This window comes from Oncorhynchus nerka, linkage group LG20, assembly GCF_034236695.1.
Source record: "Oncorhynchus nerka isolate Pitt River linkage group LG20, Oner_Uvic_2.0, whole genome shotgun sequence".
In the NCBI taxonomy this organism is placed as follows: Eukaryota; Metazoa; Chordata; class Actinopteri; order Salmoniformes; family Salmonidae; genus Oncorhynchus; species Oncorhynchus nerka.
The window spans coordinates 52,449,924-52,476,475 of NC_088415.1; the positions used below are offsets into that span (position 1 = coordinate 52,449,924).

At 44.4% G+C, this 26,552-nt stretch overlaps 2 protein-coding genes across 6 annotated transcripts in view; one reads left to right on the forward strand and one right to left on the reverse strand.

Annotated features, from left to right (window-relative positions):
* LOC115101541 (neurabin-1-like) overlaps nt 1–10,612 on the reverse strand; it is a 16,094-nt gene extending 5,482 nt beyond the window's left edge. For 3 of the 5 annotated variants that reach the window (XM_065005580.1, XM_065005581.1, XM_065005577.1), the window contains exons 1-8: nt 10,340–10,544; nt 7,871–10,013; nt 6,356–6,488; nt 5,846–5,966; nt 5,639–5,743; nt 5,437–5,533; nt 586–729; nt 313–366 (exon numbers count right to left, since the gene is read on the reverse strand). In XM_065005580.1, coding sequence (XP_064861652.1) covers nt 313–366; nt 586–729; nt 5,437–5,533; nt 5,639–5,743; nt 5,846–5,966; nt 6,356–6,488; nt 7,871–9,865 — 2,649 coding nt within the window. In that variant the 5' untranslated portion in view covers nt 9,866–10,013; nt 10,340–10,544. The other 2 variants (XM_065005578.1, XM_065005579.1) reach the window with 2 other exon arrangements.
* Nucleotides 10,613–16,313: 5,701 nt separating this feature from the next.
* Nucleotides 16,314–26,552, forward strand: part of LOC115102745 (rap guanine nucleotide exchange factor 4-like) — a 46,726-nt gene continuing 36,487 nt past the window's right edge. The window contains exon 1 of the mRNA XM_029623005.2: nt 16,314–16,453. Within this exon, the coding sequence (XP_029478865.1) occupies nt 16,386–16,453 (68 nt within the window). The 5' untranslated portion in view covers nt 16,314–16,385. The remainder of the gene's footprint in view (nt 16,454–26,552) is intronic.

Sequence of the window (26,552 nt, forward strand, 5' to 3'; positions counted from 1 at the left end):
AACACCTTGAAGACGCCGCCTTCCCTTTCCCCAAATCACTCAATTGAACAATGCCACCGGTAAAAAAGGGCCTACATTAGATCGCTTTAACCAATGCTGACATGTCAGATCTGATCAGTGATAACACAGGGAAGACGGACAAGAAGAAGGTCTATTTTCAAGGTTATTGGAACATGGCACCTGTACTAATAACTCAAGACTGTAGACAGGGACGTCTCATAGAGAGCTAAATGAGTCTGTTCTGAGAGGGAGGAAGTGTGTGTGTGTGTGTGTGTTAGCATGCGTTTTGACAGTCTCGTCAGTGTGACCTACCTTCTCCTGGGCTAGGCAGAGTTGGTCTGATCTGGTCCTGAGCTTTAATTGGAGCTGAGGAGAGACCAGTACACACTTGAAAACACTTCACACAACGCAACTTAAATAACACTTTTTAACACCAAAGCCTATCAGAGTCCCTCAGATCTCCAGACACTAGCATCTGTTCTGGGACCAGGAACATAATGCTTTTTGAGGCGGTAACGGAGTACGTTTTCACCAGAGTGCGCACACACACAAAATACTGGACTTCAACACATCTGACTGACACACCTGTTTGTATTTAAGGCAGAGCTGGGTTGAGTCCAGGCTGGTTAGGTCTTCCTCTTCCTCATCTTCATCCTCTGTAAGGAGATCTTCCTCTCTCTCATCCACTGTGCTCAGCCCCAGAGCGCCATCATCACCTCCATTTAGCAACTGAGATGCATAAAACGCCCACACACAGGTACAACCAATAAGGAATGCTTATGTACAGGGCCTTCAGAAAGTGGTCACACCCCTGGACTTTTTACACATTTTGTTGTGTTACAGCCTGCATTTTAAATGGATTAAATTGAGATGTCGTGTCACTGGCCTTCACAAAATACCCCATAATGTCAAAGTGGAATTATGTTTTTTGTTATTTTCTTAAATGTAATTGCAAATGAAACTCTGAAATGTCATGAGTCAATATGTAATCAATCGCTTTGTTATGGTGATGCCTAAATAAGGTCAGGAGTATAAATGTACTTAATTCACATAAGTTGCATGGACTCACTGTGTGCAATAGTGTTCAACATAATTTTCCAATGACTACCTCATCTCTGTACCCCACACAATTATCTGTAAGGTCCCTCAGTCGAGCAGTGAATTTCAAACACATTCAACCAAAGTCCAGCGAGGTTTTCCAATGCCTCACAAGGGTACCTATTGGTAGATATATATATATATATATTTTTTTTAACCTATATCCCTTTGAGCATGGTGAAGTTATTAATTACACTTTGGCTGGTGTATCAATACATCCAGTCACTATAAAGATACAGGCGGCCATCCTAACTCAGCTGCCAGAAAGGAAGGAAACCACTCAGGGATTTCACCCTTGAGGCCAACGGTGACTTTAAAACAGTTACAGAGTTTAATGGCTGTGATAGGAGAAAATGGAGGATGGATCAACAGCATTGTAAACTACTAAAAAATACTAAGCTAAATGACAGAATGAAAAGAAGGATGCCTGTACAGATTTTTTCTTCCAAAAAATGCATCTGGTTTTTAATAAGGCACTAAAGAAAAAAACATTCAAAAATACAAAGCGTTATGTTTGGGGCAAATCCAACACGTCACTGAATACCACTCTTCATATTTCCAAGCATGGTGGTGGCTGCATCATGTTATGGGTATGCTTGTCATCGGCAAGGACTAGCAAGTTTTGTTGGATAAAAATAAACAGAATAGAGCCAAGCACCAGCAAAATCCTAGAGGAAAACCTGGTTCAGTCTGCTTTCCAACAGACAATGGGAGACAAATCCATCTTTCAGCAGGACAATAACCCAAAAGACAAGGCCAAATATACACTGGAGTTGTTTACCAATGTTCTTGAGTGGCCTAGTTAAAGTTGACTTAAATTGTCTGTCTAGCAAAACAGTTGAACATTTCTGTCTAGCAATGATCAATAACAAACTTGACAGAGCCTGAAGAATTTAAGAATAATGTGCAAATATTGTACAACCCAGGTGTGCAAAGCTCTTAGAGACTTATCCGGAAAGATTCACAGCTGTAATCGCTGCCAAAGTTGATTCTAACATGTATCGACATAGGGGGTTGGATACTTATCTAATCAAGATGTACACTAAATGACCAAAAGAAAGTGAAGACTTGCACATCAAAAATCTAATTCCAAAATCATGGGCATTAATATGGAGTTGGTCCCCCTTTGCTGTTATAACAGCCTCCACTCTTCTGGGAAGGCTTTCCACAAGAGCATTAGTGAGGTTCGGGCACTGATATTGGGCGATTAAGCCTGGCTCAATGGGGTTGAGCTCAGGGCTCTGTGCAGGCCAGTCAAGTTCTTCCACACCAATTGACAAACCATTTCTGTATGGTCCTCACTTTGTGCATGGGGGCATTGTCATGCTGAAACAGGAAAGGGCCTTCCCCAAACTGTTGCCACAAAGTTGGAAGCACAGAATCTTCTAGAATGTCAATGTATGCTGTAGTGTTAAGATGGCCCTTTATTGGAACTTAGGGGCCCAAACCCTGAAACTTGATAAACTGACTTGTTGGAAAGGTGGCGTCCTATGATGGTGCCACATTGAAAGTCACCAAGCTGTTCAGTAAGGCCATTCTACAACCAATGTTTGTCTATGGAGATTGCTTGGCTGTGTGCTCGATTTTATACACCTGTCAGCAACGGGTGTGGCTGAGATAGCCGAACCCACTAATTTGATGGGGTGTCCACATATTTTTGTATATATAGTGTATTAGTGTTTTGTGTAGATCATGGACAAAAATAAAAAATACATGAAATCCATTTGAATCCCACTTTGTAACAACAAAATGTGGAAAAAGTAAAGGGGTGTGGATACTTTCTGAAGGCACTGTATACACAGTCTCACACCTACCACCACTGTAGGTGGTCTCTTGTCCTGCTCCATGTATACACAGTCTCACACCTACCTCCACTGTAGGTGGTCTCTTGTCCTGCTCCATGTATACACAGTCTCACACCTACCACCACTGTAGGTGGTCTCTTGTCCTGCTCCATGTATACACAGTCTCACACCTACCACCACTGTAGGTGGTCTCTTGTCCTGCTCCATGTATACACAGTCTCACACCTACCACCACTGTAGGTGGTCTCTTGTCCTGCTCCATGTATACACAGTCTCACACCTACCACCACTGTAGGTGGTCTCTTGTCCTGCTCCATGTATACACAGTCTCACACCTACCACCACTGTAGGTGGTCTTTTGTCCTGCTCCATGTATACACAGTCTCACACCTACCACCACTGTAGGTGGTCTCTTGTCCTGCTCCATGTATACAGTCTCACACCTACCTCCACTGTAGGTGGTCTCTTGTCCTGCTCCATGTATACACAGTCTTACACCTACCACCACTGTAGGTGGTCTCTTGTCCTGCTCCATGTATACACAGTCTCACACCTACCACCACTGTAGGTGGTCTCTTGTCCTGCTCCATGTATACACAGTCTCACACCTACCACCACTGTAGGTGGTCTCTTGTCCTGCTCCATGTATACACAGTCTCACACCTACCTCCACTGTAGGTGGTCTCTTGTCCTGCTCCATGTATACACAGTCTCACACCTACCACCACTGTAGGTGGTCTCTTGTCCTGCTCCATGTATACACAGTCTCACACCTACCTCCACTGTAGGTGGTCTCTTGTCCTGCTCCATGTATACACAGTCTCACACCTACCTCCACTGTAGGTGGTCTCTTGTCCTGCTCCATGTATACACAGTCTCACACCTACCTCCACTGTAGGTGGTCTCTTGTCCTGCTCCATGTATACACAGTCTCACACCTACCTTCACTGTAGGTGGTCTCTTGTCCTGCTCCATGTATACACAGTCTCACACCTACCACCACTGTAGGTGGTCTCTTGTCCTGCTCCATGTATACACAGTCTCACACCTACCACCACTGTAGGTGGTCTCTTGTCCTGCTCCATGTATACAGTCTCACACCTACCTCCACTGTAGGTGGTCTCTTGTCCTGCTCCATGTATACACAGTCTTACACCTACCACCACTGTAGGTGGTCTCTTGTCCTGCTCCATGTATACACAGTCTCACACCTACCACCACTGTAGGTGGTCTCTTGTCCTGCTCCATGTATACACAGTCTCACACCTACCACCACTGTAGGTGGTCTCTTGTCCTGCTCCATGTATACACAGTCTCACACCTACCTCCACTGTAGGTGGTCTCTTGTCCTGCTCCATGTATACACAGTCTCACACCTACCACCACTGTAGGTGGTCTCTTGTCCTGCTCCATGTATACACAGTCTCACACCTACCTCCACTGTAGGTGGTCTCTTGTCCTGCTCCATGTATACACAGTCTCACACCTACCACCACTGTAGGTGGTCTCTTGTCCTGCTCCATGTATACACAGTCTCACACCTACCACCACTGTAGGTGGTCTCTTGTCCTGCTCCATGTATACACAGTCTCACACCTACCACCACTGTAGGTGGTCTCTTGTCCTGCTCCATGTATACACAGTCTCACACCTACCACCACTGTAGGTGGTCTCTTGTCCTGCTCCATGTATACACAGTCTCACACCTACCACCACTGTAGGTGGTCTTTTGTCCTGCTCCATGTATACACAGTCTCACACCTACCACCACTGTAGGTGGTCTCTTGTCCTGCTCCATGTATACAGTCTCACACCTACCTCCACTGTAGGTGGTCTCTTGTCCTGCTCCATGTATACACAGTCTTACACCTACCACCACTGTAGGTGGTCTCTTGTCCTGCTCCATGTATACACAGTCTCACACCTACCACCACTGTAGGTGGTCTCTTGTCCTGCTCCATGTATACACAGTCTCACACCTACCACCACTGTAGGTGGTCTCTTGTCCTGCTCCATGTATACACAGTCTCACACCTACCTCCACTGTAGGTGGTCTCTTGTCCTGCTCCATGTATACACAGTCTCACACCTACCACCACTGTAGGTGGTCTCTTGTCCTGCTCCATGTATACACAGTCTCACACCTACCTCCACTGTAGGTGGTCTCTTGTCCTGCTCCATGTATACACAGTCTCACACCTACCTCCACTGTAGGTGGTCTCTTGTCCTGCTCCATGTATACACAGTCTCACACCTACCTCCACTGTAGGTGGTCTCTTGTCCTGCTCCATGTATACACAGTCTCACACCTACCTTCACTGTAGGTGGTCTCTTGTCCTGCTCCATGTATACACAGTCTCACACCTACCTCCACTGTAGGTGGTCTCTTGTCCTGCTCCATGTATACACAGTCTCACACCTACCTCCACTGTAGGTGGTCTCTTGTCCTGCTCCATGTATACACAGTCTCACACCTACCACCACTGTAGGTGGTCTCTTGTCCTGCTCCATGTATACACAGTCTCACACCTACCTCCACTGTAGGTGGTCTCTTGTCCTGCTCCAGACTCTGAGTGATCAGACGAGCCACCTCACTCTCCTCCCCCTGCTTCTCCCGGCCTATCAAAAACCTGCAGTGAGAAACAATGACAAATCCTCAGCCTGTGTTAAGTGGTAAAACAAATTGGCATAGAGAACACGTGTGTGTGTGTATATTTGTATATATATACACACACCTGACAGTGCCAATGGTTTTCTTCAGCATAGTGGCAGCAAACAGCTGTGTGACTCCGACCAGACTGACCCCATCCACCTCCACTATCTGGTCATTCACCTGGACACTGACACACACAGAGAGATACACAGATCTAGGATCAGCTTACAGTATTACACTCGCATCTTACCATTAGAAAGGCATCATTAACCTTAGATCAGATTCTCACCGTCCATCCTGTTGTGTAGCTCCATTCTCTGTGATGGTCTTAACGAAGATGCCCAGCTTCTCCAGACCCTGGTCAGCCCCTACCCCCATCCCTATTATACTGATACCCAGACCCTCATCTCCTACAGACAGGGGAGTTCGACAAAAAAAGAGTAGGTGTAAAAACAAAAGGAGAGAGAGAGAGAGATGGGCTGATAACGGGTGTGAGAGGGAAGGAGAGAGGAATATAAAAAGGAATGGAAGAGGTAAAGGATAGAGGGAGAGAGATAGCAGAGGAGAGAGAGAGAGAGAGAGAGATGGGCTGATAACGGGTGTGAGAGGGAAGGAGAGAGGAATATAAAAAGGAATGGAAGAGGTAAAGGATAGAGGGAGAGAGATAGCAGAGGAGAGAGAGAGAGAGAGAGATGGGCTGATAACGGGTGTGAGAGGGAAGGAGAGAGGAATATAAAAAGGAATGGAAGAGGTAAAGGATAGAGGGAGAGAGATAGCAGAGGAGAGAGAGGGGACCAACCCTTCTCTATCTGGACAGGGAAGAGGTCCATCTTGTCCACTCTCTTCTCCAGTTCATACTCAGCAGAGGCAGACACAGGATCAACGTCATCGTTACGCCTGTCATAGTCCGCATTAGAGTAGGTAAGGAACACCTGAGAGTACACACACACACACACAATTACATCTTTCATAGTCAAGTTTAGTGTGTGTGTGTGTGTATGCCAGTCTTTGGCTTTCTGGGTCCCCCAGATTGTCTACCCGCTCTCTGCCAGCTGGACTTATTGATACCACACCATAGTGTTTATGTTGTCAGATCCTCCAATATGACTGGGGTGTGAGATGGAAACACAAGCTGTAGCAGACGCTTAGTCTTAACACACTAAGCTTTACACACACACACACACACACACACACACAATGCTGAGTCATTGCAAATCCATGTACCGCAGTTCAATCTCAGAGGCAGGGAACGTCTTAGACAAAATGGTCCTCAAAACGGTTAAGAGACTTCATTTGCCAGTAATTAAATCCTAAATACACACTGACCTGGTGAAATGTGTGCCAACAGTGGCATACTCAGTAAGGCTCTCGGAAGACTTGGCAGTTACAGGGGCTGAGATGTCTGGGAGATTTTAGATCCCGACTGGAATCCCTCACACTGAAAATACTCATGTGGAGTCACATACAGTAGGGTAGTTGGATGTTCTATACTGTATTCGAGTCATGGCTCATGCTATACAACTACTGCTGTACACACCTTTTCTATTCATATACTGTTCATACACACCATTGCTATAGACCAGTCAAAACGTTTGGACACACCTACTCATTCAAGGGTTCTTCTTTATTATTTGATTGACTATTTTCTACATTGTGGAACAATAGTGAAGACATCAAACCTATGAAATAACACATATGGAATCATGTAGTAACCAAAGAAAGTTCAATCAAGCCTGTTTTTCGGGAGGTATTGTGTGTAGATTAATGAGGGAAACAACTATTTAATCCATTTTAGAATAAGGCTGTAACGTAATAAAATGTGGAAAAAGTCGAGAGATCTAAATACTTCACGAATGCACTGCATTTCTTCATTTCTTTCTTTTCAGATGACGTGTGTGATGTTTGGTATTGCTACAGTAGGTATTATTACTGCACTGTTGGAGGTAGAAATGCAAGCATTTCGCTGCCCCTGTGATAACATCTGCAAATCTGTGTACACAACCAATAAACGTTGACTTGTTCTTACATCACAGCTGTTCTGAACTGAACACCTGACGGCGCATGAGCTCTTGCCGGTGTCTCCTCCACCTGATGGGTTATAAATATGTCTGTACGGTTCAAATTGTTCTCTGTCTATTCATAAACCCTTCAGCGATTCTACCCATGCTTTTCATTTGACCACAACTAAGGGATTGAGCCATACGTACTCTCCGAATCAAAATCTGGTACCCCTTTATCAAACCCAATTGGGTGAGTGAGTTTTTGTGGTGTTCTTCTAACAATGCGATTGGGTGTGGTGTGGGTGGGGGTTTACCTTGATTGGTGCTGTAGAGAATTTGACCTTCCTTGTCTTAGCAGAATCCTCATTATCCTCATGAGGAAGACCGGGAATCTCATCATATTCAGTAGAGAGCTGCTCCTCTGGATCTGGGGTCAGACATCTTGCGGAGTCCCGTTCCCTGTCTTTCGCGAAGGCCTCATTCTCAATCTCAAGGATGATGGCAGATCCATTCTCCTCCTCTCCTCTCTCGGTGCACCCACTCCCTTCGTCCTTATCCGTCACATCCACTCTCCATCTGCACTTCCTCTCCTCTTCCTCTCTCACTTCTTCCTTTACCCTGAAGTCTATCCCTCGATCCTCTCTTGCCTCCAATCCGGCCTCCTCGTTCCCTTCCTCCTCTCTGCTCTCATCACACATGCTTCCTCTCACCTCAAATTTCTCCTGCTCTCCTGGCTCATCTCTTTCTTCCGTCCCTACCTTCTCGTTCTCCATCTCACTCTTTCCTGTCATCCCCTCTTCTCTAAACTGTCTGCTTTCTTCCGCCATCTGCCCCTCGCTCCATTCGATCTCCTGCTGGTACATGTCTCTCCCTGATTCCTTCTCTCTCACCTCAGAACTGTCATGGAATCCCTCCACACATTCTCTCAACGAGGGTTCAACCATTCTGATTTCCACTGGAGCTTCAACCGTTCTCTGTTCCACCATTTTAGGTTGCACTGTCGGTTCAACCATTCTCTGTTCTACCATTCTAGGCTCCACTCTGGATTCTTCAAACACATCATCTACCAGGTTAAACACATTATCCACCAGGTTATTCACATTGCTCTCCTCCCGCTTGCTTTCCTCTTTCTTTGTGGTCTCCTCTTCTTCCTTTAAGGTGTCCTCATCCTCCTCTCCCTCGTTCCCTTCGCTCTCAGACGACTCGTTCTTCACCTCCACTAGCTCCGCCCTCACAGTCCTAGCCCCTGACTCCTCTGTGGGGGTCAAAGGGTCACCAGGGGTCATGTAAAGCTCACTAGGGTCATTCCCCTCAGACAAAGTCCTGTTGTCAGCATTAGGATTACTAGGGCCATAGAAGTCAGTCTGGTCAGAACAGGGGGAGACTGGGGTGAGAGGACTAGGGGAGTCATAAGAATGGGATGGAGGCTGAGAGTGGGGGGTGCTGGGTGCTGGGCTAGGTGGGTTGAATACATGGGAGCACACAGAGTCCTCACACACACTCCCATCTAACACACTTCCACGACACACACTGCTGCTGTCTGAGGGGTCAGCTGTAATGGAGTGACCATTAACTGGGTGAATGTGTGTAGACAAGCTGGTGTCCAGTGATGAAGTGTGTGTGTGGAGTTCTACGTCGGATAGAGAAATGTGTGTGTGTACGTTGATGGGTTTTCTGTCCTCCCTCTCTTTCCTCCTCTCCCCCTCGCCTTCGCTTTCTGACGTGGATGTCAGCTCATCTCGTTCTGACCTGCTCCTTGCTCTCCCCGTGCCCCCGTCCTCCCCCCTCCCATCCACAGACCCCCTGCTATCTCTGTCAGGGCTGACCTTTAAACTTTGACTCCCGCTGACCGTCTCAAACAGCTTCCGGGTCACAGAGAACTTTTGAGCTAGAGCCGCTCTGTCTATCTCCTCGGCCTTGGACGGTTTATCTAGCATAGATGATTCTACACTGGACATGCTGGTCACACTGCTCCGGACAGAGCTGTAGCTGAGAGGGCATTTGGGTAGGGCCTGAGACAAGGGGTGGATGAGGTGCTGTTGGCTGTCCATCTGGAGGAAGATGTTGTCTCTGATCTTGGTCCCTCTAGGACTGAGGGTCCTACCCCTAGAACACTCACCAGGGCCACTGGCACTGCTGGTCCTGGTGTGAGGGACTGCCATGGGGCCAGGTGAAGGGATAGAGAGGCCCAGGGAAGTAGGTCTCGGCCTGGTCACAGTGTCCAAGGAGTATTTGATGGAGTGGAGGTCAGACTTGTAGGCGTTCCTGTGGGGGGAGGCGCTCCGGCCTTTATTGTCCGTCCGCATCATCTGGGGCTGGAGGCTGGTGGAGAGGTATGAAGCTCAATGAAGGAGTCAAGTTTGCATGTCTCCCTTATTCGATAGGGTTAGAAGGTACCGCTCTGTTTCCAAACAAGTTAAGCTTTAGGACTCCGTCCACTGTCTACAGAAAAACACACTAGGAGAGAGACATGAGTCAGTTAACAACAGAGGAAATTACAATCATGGAATGGCAGTGGTGCTTCTATATTTCATATCAAATTTTGATTTAATGTTTGTTTTTCATAGTCTACTTCCAACTAGGCCTACCTACTAATAATATTGTTCACCTGACACTTCTGCCCATGCGCAATTAGCCGCCTGGGGAAGAGGTTAACTACTTACTAGTAATCATAACAAAACATGTCAAACAAAGTAATAAAACGATAATTAGCCTACAGTCGGGTACTGTTCGTTAACTTCAATCTTATAACCCGAAAATAATAAGGTCCTATTGGTTCTTACCCGTTTGCAAAGCTGAAATACAACAACAACGCATTCAAAAGCAGGTCAATTTGATTCACATCGCTATTCAAGTTGAACAGCACTTATAGGAACCAGTATTATCCCTGCGTCCACGGCTTTACAAACGCCGATTGAATTGTCCAGGGTTCATTGTCGAAATGCCAAACTTTGCAAATCCCACACCTTGCGCCGACAACGCGCGCGCCCTTTACTTACCACCTGGCGCGCTGCCAGAGACCATCAAGCGAAAGTGCGCGTGCACGAAAGACTGCTAGATTTCTCTGCCTCCTCCAGTCTTGTCTCCATCCCATAGAAACGTCTTTGAGAAGGATTTTGCCTGGCATAAGCCTGTGCTCTCAGTATGCTAACAGAGGACAGATGGCGGCTCATGTCACTAACTACTGAAAGTGGATTATCGCACTGTAATCCTGTGTAAACTACCTCAGTGTGAACACTGACAATCATAGAGAGAGAAAGAGAGAGAGGGTGGGTGATGATAATGAATGTAACCCACACTAGGGAGATAGTCTCTTGGGGTTAATGATAGGCCTAATAATTATTTGATTATGCTAATAATGAACCATAGCAGCCCAAATGAGGAGCCCTTCTGATGACTGGTAGTATACCACAGTGGCCTGTATAGGGTATTCAGTCTAAGCATGCATCAGCATGCTGTTTGTCCTGTTTAGTTGGTTGATACCCACAACAGAGTAACTGGCTGTCCAGACTCTTAGCCATATTGTTAGCGGCAGAGGTGACTTAAGGGGATATGAACTGAACAACGCGATATATAATGTGCTGGTCCCACTAATTAGACAAAGAGAGGCACCCTGGCTGATTGCTTTGCTGCTGAGCACATGGAGAATTCAAGTGGAGACAGCTATTAGCCTATCAATCAAACTATTAGTCAATCAATAAATCAATTCCCGTCGGGCTGCATATTAGTTCCCCAAGTGTTATCCACTTCCACGTTGAAACGTACTGTACAGTAAAGTATATTCCCCATTCACAAAAGGAGCTTAAAATGGAGCAGCTTACCTGTAGCCAACCAGCCCTGCCTCTCCTCCTGGCTGGCAGAGAAGAGTGGAACAGAGCAGACTGGGCTATAGAGTATTGGGGCTATGGTGAGTTGTGACCTGGATATGGACCATTCTCCCAGGTGGCACTGGGACCTAGATGATATAAATATCACCCAATCATACAACTACTGTACAGCAGGGGGGATAATGGGGGGAGAAGGATAGAGGAAGAGGAGTGAGAGAGAACTGACTTTGCTGGTAAGTTCTTTGAGAAAAAATGCACTTCCCACAACTGTGATATGTGGTTGTCTCACTTAGCTATCTGAAGATGAATGTAAGTCCCTCTGGATAAGAAAGTTTGCTAAATGACTCAAATGTAAATGTAAGGAGTGAGAGCAATCGAAGTGGGGGAGAGGAGTGAGAGAGAGGGAGGTGGGGGAGAGGAGTGAGAGAGAGGGAGGTGGAGGAGACTAAGGAGGAGAAAGAAAGACTCAAAATGAGGGATAGAGGAGCATTGTTCTCCACAATCCCATAGAGACTGCCATTGAGAGATATAGGATGGGAAGATACAGTGAAACGAAGACGATTCGTATTGGTTCATGACCTTCTGCAAATCTGCCCCCATGTTTGCTTCCTTCTACCCTAACTGTTTCCAGGCCAACTTTGACCTCAGACAAACCAGGAGGGGAAGCCAACAATAATAACAGCAGTGTGTGTGCCTGTCAGCTGTGAGGCTGAGTTTTGGCAGCCAATTGTGACCCAGATGGATATCAATAGATGGCCATATTGAGAGTTTATCACATCCACCAGGGGTCACACAGTTTAGATTATTTTATCAGCAGAACATTCAAAAACACTATTTCTTATGGCTTACTGTGGCAAACACACAATCACTTATCATTGCTGGGGTCTATGGCTCTGAAACACGTACAGCAACATTGCCATCTACTGTTCAGAAGTGCACCTGCTTTAACATTTTAAAAAAGGGTTCCAAAAGGGTTCTTCAGCTGTCCCCATGGAAGAACCCTCTGTAGAAAGGGTTATGAATGGAACCCAAAAGGGTTCTACCTGGCTGGAACCCGAAAGGGTCATCTGAAAAACCCTTTCGATTCTAGACAGAACCTTTTTCTAAGAGTGTAGGCACTCCTAGATCTGAAATGATTGCAGACCTAAAGGTGTAAATACAAAGGGTACAATTCCACCCAGCCTATCAGAAGGCAAGGTGAAGTCATTTAACATATTGCTTAAATATCTTGTGTTTATTGGGTAGGGGTTGGGATACAACATTCCTCTCTCTCTCTCATCTAGTCTGTCTGTCACATACACATGCACATGTGACGTATGCAGTTCACACAGTCCCCCTCTCTGCCATATTAACGTCCTGCAGCCTTGGCTTCCTGTGATGTTGAAGAGGACACATTAATTATACTGGGTTTAAACCTCTTCTTCAGACAGCTGGCACTCTAACCACACACACACACACTTCTTACTCAACAGGTACCCTACGGGGATTCTGATACCTCTCACTAGTATGGGAATCCCAGCTAACATAGTCTGTTCATGTGTGTGTTTCCCCCCCCATCCCTGCACACAGCAGCACTTCCCTTGTCGCCCTCCTCTCTTCATCTTTCATAAGTGGACATCAACAACCCTTCTCTCGCCTTCCCCTCCCTCCTGGAGACTGCACTGCAGGCCAGTGGAGAGCTCTCCCTCCCTATCTTTCTCCCATCCCTCTCATCTCCTTTTACCCCTCTTCCCACCATTTTCTCTCCATCTCCATTACCACCCTGTCTCTCTCCCTCGCTGTTTCTCTCCTCCCTCTTTCTCCCTCTCTTTCTAGGTCTGTTACGAGGAAGTAAAATCTGTGCCTGAAATGACGCAACTACTGGGCCAATAAAGGTATTTTTTGAATGTAAAAAATCTCTCACTCGCCACATGCCTGTAGGGAGTATCTTTTAGCGCTTGCTGAAGCTCAAACACTTCCTGTCCCCCCTCCCTCCTGCTGCAGTGGCACCAGTTCTAGTGGTGACAGCCTATCACAGCTGTATCTCTCCTGTTCTACTGAACTCCGAGAAGCTTGACACAAAATAGAATGACGGTTAATTGTTCATTTGGATCCCCATAAGCTTTTGTAGAAGCAGCAGCTGCTCTTCCACAAAACATTACAAGTAACAAACACTGACAGACAAGGATAGTCACACAAATGTTAAATCCAATCCAACAAAATACAAACAACACAACAACAAAATGATGTATGTGTGTGTTAGAGTGTGCCTGTGTGTGTGTGTGTTAGAGTGTGCCTGATGTATGTGTGTGTTAGAGTGTGCCTGTGTGTGTGTGTGTTAGAGTGTGCCTGATGTATGTGTGTGTTAGAGTGTGCCTGATGTATGTGTGTGTTAGAGTGTGCCTGATGTATGTGTGTGTTAGAGTGTGCCTGTGTGTGTGCTTGTGTAGAATTCGATTTTCATTTCTGTTCATTCTCTTTCTATAACTCTGTGTTCCATTAATTATTTCTCCAAATTCTTTATTTAATAGTGTTCTGTGTGCAATATCTTGAAAAGTATACTGTTCATAAAAACACATTGTCTGTTCCACTTCACTTGTCATTCTATCTGCTGATTATGCTGATTGAGTGATTGATTCTTGACCACTGGGGAGGCCCTAATGATCTGATGGTTGATTGATTTTTCTTTCTACTCCTCCTCCTCTCTCCCTCTTCTTTCCTCAGTTCTAGTCTGAAAGGACAGAATACGTGCAGACAACATCCAGTCATTATGCCTATTATAAACACATACAGGGAGAGGTTTGGTCAAGGACCTGCATCCTTAACAAATCTCTTACACTTTTCAGAAAAAAACATTTTCTAAACCTTTTTTCAAATTATCAACCCAAATGTTTATTTTTTAATTTTTTATTATAGGCAATTATTCAGCAAATAACTTTCACTCGTCTTGTTAATGCTGACTGGAAAGAGTTAGCCCATTGACTAACTACCTTTAACGTCTATTCATGAAGGTATCTTCTGGCCGGGGGAGTTTTGTTAAGGGCCCCGACGCTCGTTCTTAACGTTAAAATTTGATTTGAACATGCAACGCTTGCAGTACGGTTTTGGAAACATAAGGAATGTATTTTTCAGCGAGGAATACTACACAGATAGTACACAAGATACGGCAGTACGAGAAGATGACAGATAGTACCCAAGATATTACAGTACGAGAAGATGAACTATATAGTTAGTGTTCCCACACGGCCATATCTTCATGTTACAGCACTTGTTTTACGTTAGCCAGACAAAAGACAAGAGGTGACCGACCACCTGTGCTAACTAGCTATCTAGCGTGCTCAAACACATGTGTGTACTAAGCGTAACTGGGGAAGAAGTGTAGCAAGAGTGTAGTTCGTCGGCTGAAGGCACACAGCCGCACAGATCTGTGTAAACCCGCTGCAGTAAGTGTATAATTTTTTAATTTGAACTATTCTATCTACGAAAGATAAGTTCCATATGTTTCGAAAACTGTATCACAAGTGACGATTATTGATGTTTCAAAATGTTAAACCTGTGTCGGGATTGTAGATCACATGGTCCCACCGGTAAGGAGTGCTTATAGCTGAGAACTTTTGGGATAGGGAGTTGTTGTTACAACATTGTAAATATACATAATATGACATTTGTAATGTCTTTATTGTTTTGAAACTTCTGTATGTGTAATGTTTACTGTTCATTTTTATTGTTTATTTCACATTTGCATATTATCTACCTCACTTGCTTGGCAATGTTAACACATGTTTTCCCATGCCAATAAAGCTCCTTGAATTGAATTGAGAGGGCAGAATGCCTTGGTTTCTTGGGAGCACAGGTTGGGTACACTCTTAGAAAATGTCAAAAACTTTTCCAGAAAATGTTCAAATCCTCTAGAGATAGAACCTCAAGAGTTCTAGCTATAATTCAAAAAACAACTTCCATGTTTATCAAGCATGATGACAACTCAAGAAAACAGTTTCAAATAAGCACACAATCTGAAGCCATAATCACATGACAAACTATAAACTAGATAAATACAGTTGTTTGAACTTCATAGGCTACCATTTTGTTAGCTAGCGAGGAAAAAGCCACCTCTAAATTCGCCATTTTACAAGATAGGCAACTGGTCTTACAAATAAATATTAATTTGAATGATTGAATATGCCAAATAGAGCTACAGTCGCAGCCTGACGTTCACAATTAACTCATTGTATCTTTTTTATTTCAGTGGGGAGTCAGAGGCAGAGGATCCCTCTTTCTGCTGCTGCTTATAACAACAATGGTTCTCAACTGGTTTTGTCTCGGGACCCAAATGGATCCAGATTGTCTCGGTAGGCCTATACATGTGATTTAGTCTTCATTCTTGCAGATATAAGATTGACTCATGTTTTGTCTCCTCTGTTTTTTCCTCTCAGAAACCAGTCAGACAATATCCCATACAATAACAGTAGGCCAGCTGTTCCATGAAGAAGGCCATAAACCCTCTGAAGGTTGGCATCAAGATTGATGTGGGCTGTACCTAAACTGTTTGGGTTTGAGTCTGCATGACTGTAAAGGACAATACGATCTCAAAACTATGTTGGTATTCTTTTGTGCATTATATTATCTTCTTAGCTAGTACTATTACTATTTTATAGTAGTAGGTTAGCCTAGCCATAATTCATAAATATAGGGAACACATTTGGTTCAGTAGGTGAAGAAGAACCCTTTGGGATTCTATTTGGTTCAGTGAAGAAGACGAACTAGGGTTCTGGTCAAATGGTTCTAATATAGAACTTTTAGGGCTACCATATATACATCAAATTCATAGGACCCATTTTCGGTTCTACTTCTAACCTTTTTTTTCTAAAAGGCTAGGGGCAAGTTGTCAAACCTCAATCTGAGAGGAGAGCCAGTGCGCGAGCGCGAGCTCAGTTTATTAACGGCGCAGCACGGATAACCACGCTGAAGCCGCCCTCCTGTAGCATCTCCCGGTTTCTCAATCACACCCCAGTTCTCGGGAAAGATGGTCGCGGTGGAAACATCCCCCAACTCGTCTCCTTCGGCTGAATGGGTCGGCTGTCTGGATAAAAGGTGCGTAGAAAACATCCCATCCTCTCGGCCATGGCATCCTCGTGGCAGTCTAAACGCCTGGAAAAACACCCCCCAACGAATTCGTGTTCGATTCATTCATCAGCGTCAACGTGACAAATCGTAAACGGCCATCTCTGCATGCGTGGGTGAGTGAGAGATGTGTTATTGCGTATCAGACGTCATTGACATCTTCATCTATTCGGTCGCGGTACAAATCAAAGCCAATTTCTAGGCTACTATTCGTTGTGGCTTTAACGTTACCCTTGTGTGTTTGTCCATTTTGGTAGTCGTCGACAAAGGCGTTGTAGGTTGATGGTCTTCTGGTTCACTGGTTTATCCTCTTCACCACCGCAACGTTGTCACATTTTTATTGCCAACGCTGCCTACACGCATAAGTCAGGGTATGCATTAGATTGAGACAGAACTTCACAGTAGCATGTGCAGATTTTATTAGCCTACAAAGAATAGTGTATAGGCTTGGTTTATTTCGGGCGTGAAGCAAGCACGAGCCAGTCCAGTCTCCTCTTTGAAGAGTCATTTGTCAGCCAGCTGCCTATGTGGACTGTCTGCTGCCAGCCATTCAACACACACACCAAAGGAGATGGGTGGCACCGTAATTGGGGAAGACGGGCTCGTAGTAATGACTGGAATGAATGTAATGGTAATCACTTATCAAACACACGAATGGCATTTCTATTATTTTCCGGAGAATGCATTGACCCTCTAGTTGGTTATCTCTTTTATACTGTGGCTATAATTGAACACATTTACTGCTACAAATGTGTTCAACATCCACTGAAGTAGCTAGCAAGTTTTAGCTAGCAAGTTTACTACACTGAACAAAAATAAACGCAACATGTAAACTGATGGCCCCATTGTTTCATGAGCTGAAATAAAATACCAGGAACGTTCCATTCGCACAAAAAGCTAATCTCTCAAATTATATGCACAAATTTGTTTACATCCCTGTTCTCCTTTGCTAAAATAATTCATCCACCTGACAGGTGTGGCATATCAAGACGCTGATTAAACTGTATGATCATTACACAGGTACACCTTGTGCTCTGGACAATAAAAATACACTCTAAACGGTGTCACACAACACAATGCCACAGATTTTTTTTAGTTTTGAGGGAGCGTGCAATTGGCATGCTGACTGCAGGAATGTACATCAGAGCTGTTGCCAGATAATTGAATGTTAATTTCTCTACCATAATCCACCTCCAATTAAATTATAGAGAATTTGACAGTATGTCCAACTGGCCTCACAACCGCAGACCATGTGTCAACCACGCCAGCCCAGGACCTCTACATCCGGCTTCTTCACCTGTGGGATCGTCTGAGACCAGCCACCCGGACAGCTGATGAAACTGTGGGTTTGCACAACTGAAGAATTTCTACACAAATGGTCAGAAACCATCTCAGGGAAGCTCCTCTGCGTGCTCGTCGCCCTCATCAGGGTCTTGACCCGACTACAGTTCAGCGTCGTAAACGACTTCAGTGGGAAAACTCTCCCCTTCGATGGCCACTGGCATTGCAGACCGTGTTTATGGCGTTGTGTGGGCAAGCGGTTTGCTGATGTCAACGTTGTGAACAGAGTCCCCTGTGGTGGCGGTGGGGTTATGGTGTGGGCAGGCAAGAGCTTGAGACAACGAACACAATTGCATTTTATCGATGGCAATTTGAATGCTTAGAGATACCATGAGATCCTTATTAAGCCCATTGTCCTGCCATTCATCCGCCACCATCACCTCATGTTTTAGCGTTTTAGCATAGTGCCTAAGAACAGCCCTTAGCCGTGGTATATTGGCCATTTACCACACCCCCCTCGTGCCTTATTGCTTAATTATAACACTCACAGCTTTCCAAGAAAACAAAACAGACATTTAGTGTCTTTACATATATTTTACAGGCTATTTATACAGAAAAAGGGTATAAAACCTCTGTAAACTATTTACAATTATGACAATATTTTAGGTTGCAACATAATTTCTGAAATATCACATCTTATTTTCCTTTAAGTAAAATTAGGAAATGGAATTTAACCCCTTAAAAGAAAAAGAAAAATACATGAGGAAATGCAATCACCTACGCCTTTACTGCCATTCATTTGAATTAGACTTGTTTGGATTACTCCCTGACTACAATGGCTGCCATTTTCACACCATTCCGGCACTTTGAGGGTATACAGTGTCCTCGGAAAGTATTCAGACCCTTTGACTTCTTCCTCATTTTGTTACATTACAGCCTTATTCTAAAATGGATTAAATCGTTCCCCCCCCTCAATCTACACACAATACCCCATAATGACAAAGCAAAACCAGGTTTAGAAATTTCAGCAAAAAAAAAATCTGATTTACATAACTATTCAGACCCTTTACTCAGCAAACCTCTCAATCCTCTCTGTCAGGTTGGATGGGGAGTGTTGCTGCAGAGCTATTGTCCTGAAGCCACACTTGCGTTGTCTGGGCTGGGTGCTGAGAGTTGTTGTCCTGTTGGACATTGAACCCAGTCTGAGGTCCTGAGTGCTCTGGAGCAGATTTTCATCAAGGATCTCTTTGTGCTTTGCGCCATTCGTCTTTGCCTCGATCCTGACAAGTCTCCCAGTCCCTGCCGCTGAAAAACATCTCCATAGTATGATGCTGTCACAAACCATGCTGGTTTCCTCCAGACGTGACGCTTGGCTATCAGGTCAAAAAGTTTCATCTTGGTTTCATCAGTCCATAGAATCTTTTTTTCTCATGGTCTGAAAGTCTTGAGGTGCCTTTTGGCAAACTCCAAGCAGACTGTCATGTGCCTTTTACTGAGGAGTGGTTTCCATCTGGCCACGCTACCATAAAGGCCTGATTGGTGGAGTGCCACAGAGATAGTTGTCCTTCTGGAAGGTTCTCCCATTTCCAGAGGAACTCTAGAGCTCTGTCTGAGGGACTATTGGGTTCTTGGTCTCCTCCCTAACCAAGGCCCTTCTCCCCCGATTGCTCAGTTTGGCCGGGCGGCCAGCTATAGGAAGAGTCTTGTTGGTTCCAAACTTCTTCCGTTTAAGAAGATCCACTGTGTTCTTGGGGATCTTCAATTCTGCAGAAATCTTTTGGTACCCTTCCTCAGATCTGTGCCTCGACACAATCCTGTCTCGGAGCTCTACGGACAATTACTTTGATCTCATGGCTTGGTTTTTGTATAGACAGGTGTGTGCCTTTCCAAAGGTGTGTGCCTTTCCAAATCATGTCCAATCTAGTGAATTTACCACAGGCGGACTCCAATCAAGTTGTAGAAACATCTCAAGGATGATCAATGGAAACAGGATGCGCCTGAGCTCAATTTCGAGTCTCATAGCAAAGGGTCTGAATACTTATGTAAATAGGGTGTTTCTGTTTTAATATTTTTTTGAAATGTGCAAAAAAAAATGAAAACCCTGTTTCTGCTTTGTCATTATGGAGAATTGTGTGTAGATTTCTGAGTATTTAAAAATAAAAATAAAACATTTTAGAATAAGGCTGTAACGTAACAAAATGTGGAAAAAGTCAAGGGGTCTGAATACTTTCCGTAGGCACTGTATAATAGGGTCTCTGGTCAGAGTATAGAATACTGTACTATCCATTAGGAAAGCTGGGGAGTGTTTTGATGTTGATGTTTGATGTTTTAAATTCCATCTGTGTGGATGGAGGATAAAAGAAAGAACCCATTTAATCTGTGCAGTGCTCGCGCACATCGCAACAATCCATTCCTATATCTATCCTCATTATAATGACACATCCACAGGTAACCATTGGCAACTTGAGCTCATTGCTCTCTCTTTCTCGCTCTCTCCGTTCTGTGAGATGCAGTGAGAAAAAGAGATGCTTCTAATGGGCATCATGAGGCGTCCTCCCAAGAGTAAAGTGCCATCCTTTCCTTGGAATGCTGACAGGGGATTTGGTCAGTGTAGCTGAAGGAAAGGAAGCCATGTTAGGAGGCTGAGATGCAGCCTATCTGCATCTCTCCTGGTGGTGGAGATAAGGTTACAGTGGACATGCTGGACGCGCAAACACAAGCGCAGGCACACACAGTGTACAAATCAATAAGCCCAGGCAGCAATGCTAAATCAGCTGTTTGTTACCGACAGCTACTTTAAGTGTGTGTGTTAGTGGTGCGCTGGTCAGCTGTTTGTAACACCCACACTCTCCTGCAATTGCTAATAACCCATCCACAACCGCCCGACTATATCTGATCAAGTAAACGTTTGATGCCTGCACCCAGCCCTAAACCGCTAATATAGAAAATGTGCTGTAGGCTACAGTCAGAGACGGCGGAAATGTTTTTTTGACGGGGTGCCAGATTTTTTTGTTGTTGCTTGATATAGATATTTCTGCTATACAGTGCATTTGAAAGTATTCAGACCCCTTCCCTTTTCCCACATGTTGATATATTACAGGCTTATTCTAAAATTGATTAAATGGCCAGAGCCTGGACTTGAACCCAATCGAACATATTTATTTATTTTAATTTTTTAATTTTACCTTTATTTAACCAGGTAGGCAAGTTGAGAACAAGTTCTCATTTACAATTGCGACCTGGCCAAGATAAAGCAAAGCAGTTCGACAGATACAACGACACAGAGTTACACATGGAGTAAAACAAACATACAGTCAATAATACAGTATAAACAAGTCTATATACAATGTGAGCAAATGAGGTGAGAAGGGAGGTAAAGGCAAAAAAGGCCATGGTGGCAAAGTAAATACAATATAGCAAGTAAAACACTGGAATGGTAGTTTTGCAATGGAAGAATGTGCAAAGTAGAAATAAAAATAATGGGGTGCAAAGGAGCTAAATAAATAAATAAATTAAATACAGTTTGGAAAGAGGTAGTTGTTTGGGCTAAATTATAGGTGGGCTATGTACAGGTGCAGTGATCTGTGAGCTGCTCAGACAGTTGGTGCTTAAAGCTAGTGAGGGAGATAAGTGTTTCCAGTTTCAGAGATTTTTGTAGTTTGTTCCAGTCATTGGCAGCAGAGAACTGGAAGGAGAGGCGGCCAAAGGAAGAATTGGTTTTGGGGGTGACTAGAGAGATATGGAGCGTGTGCTACAGGTGGGAGATGCTATGGTGACCAGCGAGCTGAGATAAGGGGGGACTTTACCTAGCAGGGTCTTGTAGATGACATGGAGCCAGTGGGTTTGGCGACGAGTATGAAGCGAGGGCCAGCCAACGAGAGCGTACAGGTCGCAATGGTGGGTAGTATATGGGGCTTTGGTGACAAAACGGATTGCACTGTGATAGACTGCATCCAATTTGTTGAGTAGGGTATTGGAGGCTATTTTGTAAATGACATCGCCAAATTTGAGGATTGGTAGGATGGTCAGTTTTACAAGGGTATGTTTGGCAGCATGAGTGAAGGATGCTTTGTTGCGAAATAGGAAGCCAATTTCTGGAGAGACCTGAAAATAGCTGTGTAGCGATGTTCCCCATACAACCTGACAGAGCTTGAGAGAATCTGCAGAGAAGAATGGGAGAAACTCCCCAAATACAGGTGCGCCAAGCTTGCAGCGTGATACCCAAGAAGATTTGAGGCTGTAATCACTGCCAAAGGTGCTTCAACAAAGTACTGAGTAAAGGGTCTGAGTACTTATGTAATTAAGGTTTCTGTTTTTTATTTTGAATACATTTGCAAACATTTCTAAAAACCTGTTTTTGCTTTGTCATTATGGGGTATTGTGTGTGTATATTGATGAGAACAAATAACTATTTAATCCATTTCAGAATAAGGCTGTAACGTAACAAAATGTGGAAAAAGTCAAGGGGTCTGAATACTTTCTGAGTGCACTGTAATAATTTCCGACATTTTGGTAGGCTAGTTGTTAGTCACCTTGTCTAATTAGGTAGGCCTACATGCAGCTTCTCTTCTTTCATTATATGTTGCCCTACAAGACTAAATAAACCCTTTCTCATCAGAATGTCATAAATCAATAGAATGAATGCTTCAGTCTAGTTGACAACGGTCAAGTTCTGTCATCTCCGCTTCTTTCGCAGTGCAAAGATGTTTACTGTAGGGACCGGGAATAAAATGCAATAGGCCTAACGCAATCCCCCCAAAAAGGGAAAGATTTTCAGTGCAAAATTTCCAAATAACATCAGTTTGACCAGTTGTATGGAAATAGAAAGCTATGAAAATGACCTAACATGTTTCTAATAAGATTTCAGATCGGCTTGGATCTAAACCAGGCCAGAACTTGTCCGTGTAGACCAATTTGGGTTTCCAATCTCTCCAAAAGAATGTGGTGATCGATGGTATCAAAATCAGCACTAAGGTCTAGGAGCACGAGGACAGATGCAGAGCCTCGGTCTGATGCCATTAAAAGGTAATTTACCAAGTGCAGTCTCAGTGGGGTTGAAAACCAGACTGAAGCATTTCATATTTTTGAGAGGAATGGAAGAATCGATATAGGCCGATAGTTTTTTATATTTTCTGGGTCAAGGTTTGGCTTTTTCAAGAGAGGCTTTATTACTGCCACTTTTAGTGAGTTTGGTACACATCCGGTGGATAGAGAGCTGTTTATTATGTTCAACATCACACATAACATACACATAACATACACATAACATAGCATAACACACACATACCATAGCTGGCACTGCTATTAGCCTATCCTCTTTTTCCACTTCACCAAATTTTTCCAAAACATACATTTTCTGGCCCTCCCTTCAATTTATTTTAAACTCTGTTTTGCAGCTTTTCTCTTATTAAGTTAAAACACTCTACAATCTAAGCCGGGGGGGTTCTACTAAGCTATTACATTTACATTTAAGTCATTTAGCAGACGCTCTTATCCAGAGCGACTTACAAATTGGTGCGTTCACCTTAAGACATCCAGTGGAACAGCCACTTTACAATAGTGCATCTAAATATTTTAAGGGGGTGAGAAGGATTACTTTATCCTATCCTAGGTATTCCTGAAAGAGGTGGGGTTTCAGGTGTCTCCGGAAGGTGGTGATTGACTCCGCTGTCCTGGCGTCGTGAGGGAGTTTGTTCCACCATTGGGGGGCCAGAGCAGCGAACAATTTTGACTGGGCTGCGCGGGAACTGTACTTCCTCAGTGGTAGGGAGGCGAGCAGGCCAGAGGTGGATGAACGCAGTGCCCTTGTTTGGGTGTAGGGCCTGATCAGAGCCTGGAGGTACTGAGGTGCCGTTCCCCTCACAGCTCCGTAGGCAAGCACCATGGTCTTGTAGCGGATGCGAGCTTCAACTGGAAGCCAGTGGAGAGAGCGGAGGAGCGGGGTGACGTGAGAGAACTTGGGAAGGTTGAACACCAGACGGGCTGCGGCGTTCTGGATGAGTTGTAGCTATGTGGAATTGTTTTAAGAAGGCCCTACCAAGGATCATTTAGCTATTTGATTTTTGAATTTTATGACCCCTTGAAGGATCAAAAAATATTTGATACATTTAATTTGGCCTTATTGCTATTAGCCCATACAAACGCTTTGAATAATCGATTTATTACATGTAACAGATGGTTCCCCCCAAATATCGAAGGGAAGTTTGTTCTGAAGTGTCTGTCCTTATATCTGAGAAATATATGAAAGATCAAGAAACATAAACTCATCAAAAAAAGAAACGTCCTCTCACTGTCAACTGCGTTTTATTTTCAGCAAACCTAACATGTGTAAATATTTATATGAACATAGAAATATTCAACAACTGAGACGTAAACTGAACAAGTTCCACAGTCATGTGACTAACAGAAATGGAATAGTGGGTCAAAATCAAATGTAACAGTCAGTATCTGGTGTGGCCACCAGCTGCATTAAGTACTGCAGTGCATCTCCTCCTCATACACTGCACCAGATTTGCCAGTTCTTGCTGTGAGATGTTACCCCACCCTTCCACCAAGGCACCTGCAAGTTCCCGGACATTTCTGGGGGGAATGGGAGCCCTCACCCTCTGATCCAACAGGTCCCAGACACGTGCTCAATGGGATTGAGATCCGGGCTCTTCGCTGGCCATGGCAGAACATGGACATTTCTGTGTTGCAGGAAATCATGCACAGAACAAGCAGTAATGCTGGTGGCATTGTCATGCTGGAGGGTCATGTCAGGATGAGCCTGCAGGAAGGGTACCACAATGAGGGAGGAGGATGTCTTCCCTGTAACGCACAGCGTTGAGATTGCCTGCAATGACAACAAGCTCAGTCCGACGATGCTGTGACACAGCCCCAGACCATGACGGACCCTCCACCTCCAAATCGAACCTCGGTGTAACGCTCATTCCTTCGATGATAAGCGCAGTCAAAACTGCGACTCGTCAGTGAAGAGCACTTTTTGCCAGTCCTGTCTGGTCCAGCAACGGTGGGTTTGTGCCCATAGGTGATGTTGTTGCCAGTGATGTCTGTTGAGGGCCTGCCTTACAACAGGCCTACAAGCCCTCAGTCCTCTCTCAGCCTATTGTGGACAGTCTCAGCACTGATGGAGGAATTGTGCGTTCTTTGTGTAACTCGGGCAGTTGTTGTTGCCATCCTGTACCTGTCCCGCAGGTGTGATGTTCGGATCTACCGATCCTGTGCAGATGTTACACGTGGTCTCCCTGTAGCGCTGTCTTTGGCATCTCACTGTAAGGACATGACAATTTATTGCCCTGGCCACATCTGCAGTCCTCATGCCTCCTTGCAGCATGCCTAAGGCACGTTCATGCAGATCAGCAGGGACCCTGGGCATCTTTCTTTTGGTGTTTTTCAGAGTCAGGACACTAAAGAGGCCTTTCTACTAACTTTTCATAACTGTGACCTTAATTGTCTACCGTCTGTAAGCTGTTAACGATCGTTCCAGAGGTGCATGTTCATTAATTGTTTATGGTTCATTGAACATGGATGTAAAACAGTGTTTAAACCCTTTACAATGAAGATCTGTGAAGTTATTTTGATTTTTACGAATTTTCTTTAAAAGACAGTGTCCTGAAAAGGGGAAGTTTTTTGTTGTTGCTGAGTGTGTGTGTGTGTGTGTGTGTATATATATACATACAGTTGAAGTCAGAACTTGACATACAGTCGGAACTTTACATATATTTCAACTCAGTTTTTCACAATTCCTGACACTTACTCCTAGTAAACATTCCCTATCTTAGGTCAGTTAGGATCAGCGCTTTATTTTAAGAATGTGAAATGTCAGAATAATAGTAGAGGGATTTATTTCAGCTTTTATTTATTAAACAGTTTACATACACTTAGTGTAACTTGGGTCAAACGGTTCTGGTAGCCTTCCACAAGCTTCCCACAATAAGTTAGGTGAATTTCGGCCCATTCCTCCTGACAGAGCTGGTGTAACTGAGTCAGGTTTGTAGGCCTCCTTGCTCGCACACGCTTTTTCAGCTCTGCCCACAAATTCTCTGTAGGATTTGAGGCCAGGGCTTTGTGATGGCCACTCCAATACCTTGACTTTGTTGTCCCTAAGCCATTTTGCCACAACTTTGGAAGTATGCTTAGGGTCATTGTCCATTTGGAAGACCCATTTGCATCCAAGCTTTAACTGATGTCTTGAGATGTTGCTTTAATATATGCCATCTATTTTGTGAAGTGCACCACTCCCTCTTGCAGCAAAGCACCCCTAAACACGATGCTGCCACCCCCGTGCTTCACGGTTGGAATGGTGTTCTTTGGCTTGCAAGCATCCACATTTTTCCTCCAAACATAACAATGGTAATGATGGTCAAACAGTTATATTTTTGTTTCATCAGACCAGAGGACATTTCTCCAAAAGGTATGATCTTTGTCCCCATGTGCAGTTGCAAACCGTAGTCTGGCTTTTTATTGCGGTTTTGGAGCAGTGGCTTCTTCCTTGCTGAGCGGCCTTTCAGGTTACGTCGATATAGGACTCAGTTTTACTGTGGATATAGATACTTTTGTACCTGTTTCCTCCAGCATATTCACAAGGTCCTTTGCTGTTGTTCTGGGATTGATTTGCAGTTTTCGCAACAAAGTATGTTCATCTCTAGGAGACAGAATGCGTCTCCTTCCTGAGTGGTATGACGGCTGCCTGGTCCCATGGTGTTTATACTTGCATACTATTGTTTGTGCAGATGAACGTGGTACCTTCAGGCGTTTAGAAATTGAACCAGACTTGTAGAGGTCTAAA